This window comes from Nannospalax galili, unplaced genomic scaffold (genome assembly GCF_000622305.1).
Source record: "Nannospalax galili isolate Female #2095 unplaced genomic scaffold, S.galili_v1.0 scaffold891, whole genome shotgun sequence".
NCBI lineage: Eukaryota > Metazoa > Chordata > Mammalia > Rodentia > Spalacidae > Nannospalax > Nannospalax galili.
In genome coordinates, this window is record NW_008330576.1 from 3968637 (window position 1) to 3978881 (window position 10245).

The 10245-nt window shown below is 35.8% G+C and overlaps 1 protein-coding gene across 4 annotated transcripts in view; it reads right to left on the minus strand.

Moving 5' to 3' along the window:
* Myef2 (myelin expression factor 2) overlaps positions 1-10245 on the minus strand; it is a 50028-nt gene that overhangs the window by 24347 nt on the left and 15436 nt on the right. For all 4 annotated transcript variants that reach the window (XM_008849365.3, XM_008849353.2, XM_008849374.3 and 1 more), the window contains exons 6-9: positions 5276-5464; positions 4193-4346; positions 3517-3566; positions 3343-3406 (exon numbers count right to left, since the gene is read on the minus strand). In XM_008849365.3, coding sequence (XP_008847587.1) covers positions 3343-3406; positions 3517-3566; positions 4193-4346; positions 5276-5464 — 457 coding nt within the window. The remainder of the gene's footprint in view (positions 1-3342; positions 3407-3516; positions 3567-4192; positions 4347-5275; positions 5465-10245) is intronic.

The following is a 10245-nucleotide window of genomic DNA, read 5'->3' on the forward strand; positions in this document are numbered from 1 at the left end:
TTAAGAGTATTTTACAGACATTCTACTACTGAGTAAGAAAATAATCAAATTGACCTCAGGTTTTATATTGACAAAATAGCCAGGATTATCACTAAAAAATGAGAAAAATAAGTGTTTGTAAAGCAGAAAAACACAACACAAAATAAGAAAATGGAAATTAATCCAAATGAACCAATAAATATAAACTCTCCAATTTCACAGAAAAGGGTGACAAACCAACATTTAAAAAACTATAATCCTGGGGGCTGGAGAGATGGCTCAGCGGTTAAGAGCACTGACTGCTCTTGCAGGGGACTGGGGTTCAATTCCCAGTACCCACATGCTGGCTATGAACCATCCTTAACTCCAGTTCCGGGGAATCCAAAACCTGCTTCTGACCTCCGCAGCATTGCACTCAAATGTATTTGAGGTGCACTCAAATACGTGTAGGCAATACACAAATATACATAAAATAAAAATAATAAAATATAGTATTTTATATGTACACAAAAACAAGAAAAATAAAACAAGAAAAAATATCAAATTACTAAACAAAACTGTTGTATTTATTATTACACAAAGGACTTAAAGATAATTATGAAAGACCAAATCACCTTATAATAAATTATTTGATTCATTAGGAAAATAAATCAATTCTAATCTGGGATATATGTGCTAGTTTCAAAATATTTAAATAAAAACAAGAAAAATGGCAAATCTATCATTCCTTTTAAAATGTTTTATTATATTTTATTGATTTTTATTTTACGTATATGAATGTTTTGCCTGCATATAACTATACCATGTATGGTACAATAGTCCAGGAGGCCAGGAGAGAGCATCAGATCCCCTGTACCTGGAGTTACAATGGTTGTTAGCCACTATAATGATGCTGGGAACTGAACCCCAGTCCTCTGCAAAAGCAGCCTCAAATCTATCATTCTAATGAGAGATTTTACCATTAAACACTTCTTAGTAGGGGGCTGGAGATATGGCTCAGTGATAAGAGCACTGACTAGCTATTACAGAGGACCAGGGTTCTGTTCCTAGCACCCACGTGGCAGCTAACAACATCCTTAACTCCAGTTTCAAGGGATCTGACGCCCTCTCTGAACTTCATAGCCATTGCATGCATGGGTACATTTACATGTAGGCAAAATACTCATACACACAAAATAAATTTTCTTATTTTTTGGTCTTTTTGAGAGAGTGTGTCCCTGTAGCTCCAGCTGCCTGGAACTCACTCTATAGACCAGACTGGCCTCGAACTCACAGAGGGTCCACCATTAAAGGCGTGTGCCACCACACCCAAAATTTGAAAAACAAATAGATAAAATTATTAGAAAGGATGTAAGACAATTTAAATGATTAATAAGCTTGGTTTGGTGGATACAGCGTATAAAAATGGCTTATGATAAGACATCCATAATGAAATTACAAATTAATTTTAAAGAATCACAATCATATGGACCATGTCTTACAATACTAAACCTAAATTAGAAACTAATAGGATATAAAAAAACTCATGCATTTGGAAATTCAAACTTGTAACTTAAATTTTCAAATATGTAAGACTCAAGAAATGTAGTGGTAATTTATAAAAACTTTAAAAAATTAATTATAACAAAAAACAATTCAGAACAGAAGTTACAAAGAATAACTAAATTTATGATCCTAAGTCCTAATATTAGACAAGGCTGCAAATTAGTGAAATAAGGATTCAACTTAAGAGTTATGAAAAAAAATTATTTAAAAAACTAAAGAAACAGGAAGGAAACAATAAAGAGAATTCCATATACTGAAAACACTAATAATACTGACCAATCTCTAGCAATACTAAGCCAGTAAACAGAGAAATTATAACGGGCTGGAGAGGTGGCTCAGCAGTTAAGAGTGTACATCGTCCTTGCACAGAACCCAAGTTCAGCTTCCAGTACCCATGTGGGGCAACTTCACAACCTCCTGTAACTCTGGCTCCAAGAGATCCAACACCCTCTTCTGGCCTCTTCAGGCACTGCATAACACAGGTACACTTAACATATACGCAGGCAAAACACTCATACACATAAAATAAAAAGCCAAAAGCTTTTTAGTAATAAAGAATCTCAAAAGCAAAACAAAAAACATCAAGTTACAGAATAACATATATGGCGTAACACTAAATTTTAGATTCAGCAAAACAATTCCTTATGTTTATAGATGCATAAATGTGTATTCACATAATCAAAATCTACATAATAAACACTATATTCACAAGCTGTTTCCTCTGCATACAGCACACACCGGAAGGAGGAAGGGCATATCAAGTCAATTTATAAAATTTTACTTAGTTAAAAAAATTAATAAATGTATGGAAAATGTTAACTACTACAAGAGTAATTTTATTTCTTGTCTGTATATTTGAAGTATTACATTAAAAACTTTTAACAGTAACCAGAGAAGGTGCAGAGTGACATAGTATGAACAATAGTTAATACTGAATACTTACAATGCTATTTTATAATCCTTTGGACTATACCAATTAGTGGGCAAACCTTAAGAATCACTTATCTAAATCTACTTCAGGATTTGTTTTTCAGTCATGGCACTGAATTTTGGAGCTAATGCATGTTAAATAAGCACTCTACCACTAAAGTATAACCCTAGCACTTGCCCAACATACACCTTTTTTTGTGTTGTTAGGGGTTGAACCCAGAGATTTACAGGTTAGGCAAGTGCTTTCCACTAAGCTAGATACCCAGACCTTTTTTAAGACTTTGAGGTAGGGTCTCACTAAGTTGGGTAGGCTAGCCTGGAACTCACTTCATAGCCAAGGCAGACCTTGAATTTGAGATCCTCTTGCCTTAGCTACCCAAGTAGCTAGAGACCAGCTCTGCTGGTTACTAAAGGAGATAAGAAGCATGTAAAATATAGAACAGGAAAAGAGTTATGGAACATGAATAAAAATATTTGTAAAGAATTTTTAGCATGAAAAAATGTTTGTAATTTGCTGTTAAGCCCAACCTCTAAATCATTTATATAGCAGTTTTAAGCTGTTACAAAAAGTAGAAATAGAAGGAAAGACTGCAAGAAAATGCTCACAAAATGTTATACTGGTGGCTATCTATGAATGGTGAAATTACAGGGATGTTCTTCCTGTGTATGAACCTACTAAATACTTTAGGAGGCACTACCTATGCAGCCAAGGAAAACTACCAAATACAAACAAACAAGCAAAAAATTATTTTCAGTCTTCCTAGTCAGTAGCTCCAAACTAATCTCAAAGTGAGCAGCTTCTATGTAGGCATAAAAACAGAGTTCTGCTTTGTACATAATGAAATTAAAACACAGCAGACTATGTTGGTTCTAATAGCTTTTACTCACGTGGTAATTGTGGTGTTTTACTATCATGTGAACGGTAGTCTTCATGAGGGACAGACTTGTCATCCTAATTATAAAGAAGTTTATTATACAGTTAATAAATAAAGAAGAACCGCTATGCTGAGAACAGACAGATCTGAAGAAGCCAGAGAGCTGAACTGAGAGACAGGAACTCACCATTTTCACATGCATAGGTCTATCAAATAAAAACTGCCCATTGAACATAGCTGTTGATTAGTCAAGGAAAGCCAGTTAAGATGACTGGAAAAGTCTCCTTGAACACACATGATCTTATTTAAAAGGAGTCCAAAGTTTTCTGTGCTGTTTTAACATCTTCAGCCATATTAGTCTCTTCCTTTGGTTTATGTTTTTATCTTCATTAACCACAGTTTAACCAGACTTCATCAAAAGCAACTGCACTAAGAACAATATAGTAAGTAAGTGTCAAAGGTACTGCCAGGTGGTGGCGCATGCCTTTAATCCCAGCACATGGAAACAGAGGCAAACAGATCTCTGTGCAATCCAGGCCAGCCTGATATACACAGTGAGTTACAGACCAGCTGTGCCTACAAGGAGACACTGTCTCTCTCAAAAAAAAAAAAAAAGAAGAAGTACGTACACATACAATTGTGGCAGGCAGGAAGGGAGAATTAAAAGTGCATACCACCTCTGAACAAAACAACTAATTCAAGTTTTAAGAGTTAGGCTTTAGTACTTGAAAATGGAGACAGTTTTATGTGCTAAAGATGAAAGTCTAGATTTCTAAGCTAGGAAACAAATTCCATGCACTTTATACAATGGTATCAAGCTTCTCCAACTTCATTAAATAATGCAAAACTACAAATCAGGATACAAATTGCTTGAACGGCTTCGATTGCTTGTTCAAAAGTGACAGTGCCCATTCCTCTGCTCTTGCCATCTTTGTCTTCTTTAATGTCTGCCCGCTTTACAGTTCCAGCTATGCTGAACACTTCCTTTAGTTTCTTCCAACCAACTTTGAAGTCAAGCTTTAATATAAAATTGGAGAAAGTTACATCTCTAAATGCCTCTTCCCATTCACAAATACAAAACAAAGTCTCAAAACTATAAAGAACTTTAGCTCTTGCTCAACATATAACAATAATTTTCAAATAGAAAACAACTTGTTTAAAATCAGTTCAATTGAGGTTTAGAGATAGCTGAGCAGTTAAAAGCACTGGCTGCTCTTGCAGAGGACCTGGATTCGAGTCCTAGCACCCCCATGAGGCTAACAACCATCCCTAACTCTAGTTCCAGGGAAATTTAACACCCTCCTCTGACCTCCACGGGCACTGCACGACCCTGGTATACTTACACACATGCAGGCAATACACATAAAATAAAATAATACATACACATACTCATATTCATACACATAAAATAAAAATAATAAAAATATTTTAAAACCAGCTCAACCATAGCTATCTTGTTTCTTCTTTTTGTTCCCTACATCATCTTTCAACTCCTCAATACTGTTTTGTACATTTGAAACTTGTGCATCTGTTCTAAGAAAAAAAAAAAAAAAAAAAAAACAAAAACTTTTGGAAAGCACTGTGCATTCCACTGACTTTCAAGAGCTCAGAAAAAAATGACATATAAACATAACATGCATTCATAATATAAAGGCTGTAAGAGTGAAACTCATCTATATGTACAAAATCACATGTGATTTACTTCAAGAACTGTTCAAATATCTGTCAATTACAATGTTCTCTGCCTTGAAACTCCTAACTAGTTCTGTTTAGATTCTAACTTCAGGTATACATTGGGTTTGAGTTTACAATAATTATGATTTTATTTACTTTAGTTAAAAACAAAAATGTTCTACAAATCTATAGCCATATCTAATTAAATAATCTCATGGTTAGTACTAGGTATCAGAACAATTAAAAGTTTTTAAACTAAAGCTTAAACTTACATTAGCAACAAAAATTGTAGAACCAAGTCTACCAGCCTGCAAATTACTGATAACCTCAGGAGGAATGTTTGGATTATTGAGAATGGAAGGTGGCAAATTCATCAACCCTGATCCCACTTCAGAGGAGTGTCCTGGAAACGATGCTCCCGTTCGTTGCAGTGCCCGACGAGCATTTTCTCCATCAGGATCCTAGAACACACATTAGACATTAAATGCCAGTAACTACCTCAGTAAACATATACAATTCAAGTATCTTCAAACTACAGGAGCTAAACGATCTAGCTCAAATTATGGACACTCTTGAGAAATGGCATTTTACTGATTTTGTTTTTCTTAGCAAAGAATGAGCTGCATAAAAACCTGCAGATAGGGCCGGGTGTGGTGGCGCATGCCTTTAATCCCAGCAGAGGCAGGCGGATCTTTGTGAGTTCAAGGCCAGCCTGGTCTACATAGTGAGTTCCAGGACAGCTGGGGCTACAGGGAGACCCTGTCTCAAAAAAAAAAAAAAACACCTGCAGATAGACAAAAGATTTCATTTTCCACAGTTGTCAGTTAAGTACCTCTTTCCAATCACTAAAGTCACATAAGAACTTGAAATTACTTTCATTTTGCCCTCACATTAATATGGAAGCATAGCACATACACAAAAATTCACTTGACTCAAAGAGCAGCAAAACACTGTGATTCTCCTCTTTCCAAAATATAGCAATGGTGAATTCTCATCCCTGGAAGCTCAAGGTGCATCAGATTCAGACTAATTCAAAGCTTTTCTTTTATTATTTTTTTAAATTTTTTTAAATTTAAAAAAATATTTTATTATTTTTATGTGTATGAGTGTATCGCCTGCATGTGTGTGAGTGCACCCGTGCCGTGCAATGCTGCGGAGGTCAGAAGAGGGCTTTGGATTCCCCTGGAACTGGAGTTAAGAATGGTTCATAGCCGCCATGTGGATGCTGGGAATCAAACCCGTGTCCTCTGCAAGAGCAGTCAGTACTCTTAACCGTTGAGCCATCTCTCCAGCCCCAAAGCTGTTCAATAGTACTATAAAGCCAGGAATACTGAGACAGAGGTTTGTCACTGGTAGATTTCACTCCTGAACAAAATACAATTATTCACTTTAAAATATTTTATTTATTATTTTTATTTTATGTGTATGCATGTATTGCCTGATGTAGGTAAGTACACCCGTGTTGTGCAATGCCTGTGGAGGACAGAAGAGACTGTCAGATCCCCTGGAACTGAAGTTATAGACAGTTGTTAGCTGCCATGTGGGTGCTGGGATTAGAACCTGGGTCTTCTGCAAGAACAACCAGTGTTCTTAACCACTGAGCCATCCTCCAGCCCCCTAATTATCTACTTTATAACCTCTTAACTTCCTCAGCCAGGATTACGACCTGTGATCAGAACAGAGGATAAAGGAAGGTCAAGTGTCTAAGTGAGGAATTGCAACAAGTATCCCTGAAATTCATTTTTAGAAAGTATTTTATTATTTTTATTTTATGTGTGTTAGTGTTTTGCCTGCATGTATATAAGTGCATCCGTGTCATGCAATGCCTTCATATGTCAGAAAAGCTGCGTTGGATCCTTGGAACTGGAGTTAACAGACAGTTGTTAGCTGCTGTGTGGGTGCTGGAAACCAAACCGCCTCTGCAAGAGCAGCCAGTGCTCTTAACCGCTGAGTCATCTCTCCAGCTCCAGCTCTGAAATTCATTTTTAAGAGAAATATCCTATATATAAACAAAACAAAAGGCAAGTTTAAATGTACTTCACACACTCATCCCACTAAGTGGAATGCCAAAACAAAAATGAAACACAAACACACACACACACACACACACAAAAAAAAATCCTTAAACCAAATGGTAAGAACCATTAAAAACCATTAAAACCATTACCAAATGGTAAACCATCTGCTATGCCAAATGACTATGCTATAGGTAGCCAACAATCCCACTGTGCTCACTCATTAACACACAGCAGCTGTGGCTGCCTGCAGACAACCTGCACAAGATCAAGCCAATCAACATTCCAGCAATGGAGGGAGGGAATAGCTCACAAGCCCCAAGCCATGAGGAGCTACAGACAGTTAATGGCCGCTATGAGAGGGAATCAGTTTTCCTTAGATTGACTTTCCTGGTAAGTCAACCAACCATGCTCCAATGGATGGCCACACACAGAAGGGTACATAGGCAGCATAAATTGGACTCAATGAACTAAAAGTGAGGGACACAAAGAAAGCTACAACATAGGGAGGAAGGAGTGGATCTGGGAGGAATAAGGAGGAATGGGGATAAATATGATCAAAATGTATTGTGTGAAATTCTCAAATAATAAAAATATTAATTAAAAAATTCTGTTCTGCTGGCCTCAATCTAAAAATACTGATAAAAAAAATAAAGCAGAATAAAGCGGGGTGACTTTAACAAATTTTCTAAGCTTGAAAGGGCAAAAGGATGAATGGGAGAATCGAGGCATTCTGATCTCTAATGTATTTCTTCACAATGAATAAGTGAAAAGGAATGTAAAAGTAAAGAAAAAATATGACCAAAGAATGCCATAAGACATTTAAACTAGCAGGTGATTATGATGGTAAGTGTTCACTGTCAACCTGACAGAATCCTGGAATCATGGGCCCCCAGGCATGCCTATGGGGAATTATCTTGATTACATTAATTGCTGTAGGAAGATCCATCTTAATTGTGGACAGGACCATTGTGGGCAACCACTATTCTACATTTTTTGTGCTTGTACAAGCTTTTCAGTTCTCAAACTTGAAACATTTATTAATGTCTTAGTTTCTTTCCTTGTTTCTGTGATAAAATACTCTGACAAAAGTAGCTTAAGGGAGAAAAGGCTGATTTAAGCTCATAGTTTAAAGTCTGGTCTATCCTGGTGGGGAATTCAAGGCAGCAGGAGCTTGAAGCACCTGTCATGTCACATCCATAATCAGGAAACAAGTGAATGGATGATCAGCTCACTTCGTTTTATACAGTCCAGAATCCCTATACAGGAAATGGTCCTGTACCTACACAGGAAAAAGGATTAAAACAAAAGGGAAAATGGTTTCTTTATTAAGATACATAGGTTGTTCTTAACAGTAGTATTGTATATGTTTGTGTTCTGATGTACATAAACACTACATACATTACATATCTTACAAACATCCATATAGGAAATCCCACACTGTGTAACATGGTTTTTATTCCCCGTGTCCCCTTGTTGTCAGCCTGCCAATCACTACCTGCTAATGCTATTAGAGGACCTATTAATGTGTTTACTACTACTAATCTCCATTTCAGTAAATATACTTTTATGTAACTTTAAGTTCTGTTAAGGAACACTGGAAATATACTTTCCTTAGACATTCATGCCAGTAGTAGTTCTAAGTAGTTGGGCCAACTACCCATTTGTAAATCAGATATTCGGAAAAAAGTGACTGTCTGTAGTAATCATAATCCAAAAAAGTTAAATAATCCCTCATCATCTAGTTAAGCTAAATTTGACTTTTTTCTTCTTAAAAAAAATTAAAAACAGAGGCATACTATAACTTCATTCTTGTGTCTCCACACTATATCAAGGCTCTACAGTGTGGTGCAACTTAAATTTGGAAAAATTATTTAAGGTACCAACACATTTCTAAAGACTTAATCCTGGTTTATACACAAAAGCACCAAATAATTGGCTGGCCAAAACCATAAAGTTTAGCATTCTCTATCAATTCTCCATGTCCTTGCCAAATGACTTTTAGATAATAATAATTCCAGGCTCAAACAGGATTAGAGGAATCTGAAACTTAATCCAATAAAGAATGTGAGACTCATGGATATGTTGCTACTAAGGCATTTAGTTTCAAGCTATCATCACACTCAAGAACAAAAGACCAACAATCTCTAAACAGGAACAATAATTACTTTTACAGCTTCTATTTATGATATAATTAGTATATTTTAAGCACTGTGCTAACAGCTTTGTATAATAATATCACAATAAACAGAAAACACTGATTAAATGGCTTACATTCATTAACACTTTGAGTCCTTATAACACGACCAGATAGGTTCTAGCATTTCTCTTATTTCAGTGACCTTAAAAGAAGTTAAGCGATTTGCTCTGCCTGGGTCATACAGGTTTTCCAGTGGCAAAGTGTGAGTTATAACCTATTTATGACATTTCATCTTCATAAAAATCGTATACATACTACTATAATAACTGAAGTCAACTGAAGTGAAGAAACATGCCTAGTCACATGACTAGAAAAGAATTAGCTGGAACTCAAACCAATGTTCTCCTTCTGAATGCCAGCCGATGATTATAGCATTAATATTAGTAGAAAATTTCAGAATCTCAAAGTAACATCATCTATTCCTTTTAATACAGACTTTAGCAATGATATGTATAACGTAGTCTATGGTCAAACTATTAAGCTAAGATTAACAATATAAAATAAGAATCTGGAGCTGGAGAGATGGCTCAGTGGTTGAGAGGTTCAGGTCCCAGCATCCACATGGCGGCTAACAGCCATTCATAACTCCAGTTCCAGGGGATCCACCACACTCTTCTGACCTCCACGGGCACTCCATGACACAAATGCACTTACATACATGCAGGCAACATATTCATACACAAGATAAAACAAAAATAATAAATAAAATATAAAAATTAAATAAAGGAGTCTATGAAAATGACTATTATTCAAGTTATTACCCAGATCAATTATACCTAACTGTACATGGCTTTCCTTAAGATATTTTCTGATCATTGGTCAACAATTCTATACATAGAGAACATTTTCATTTAGAGAATTCTGAGTTCTAGTTATGTATCTCAGTAACAGAGCTATAATTTTTCTTAAATTTCACTTGTAAAATCTCTAATTTTATTAAAGATGAATATCAATCTTATTAAAATCCACAGGCTATGTGTATTGTCATGCAAACTTCAATCACCAACTACAAGAATATATATTGAAC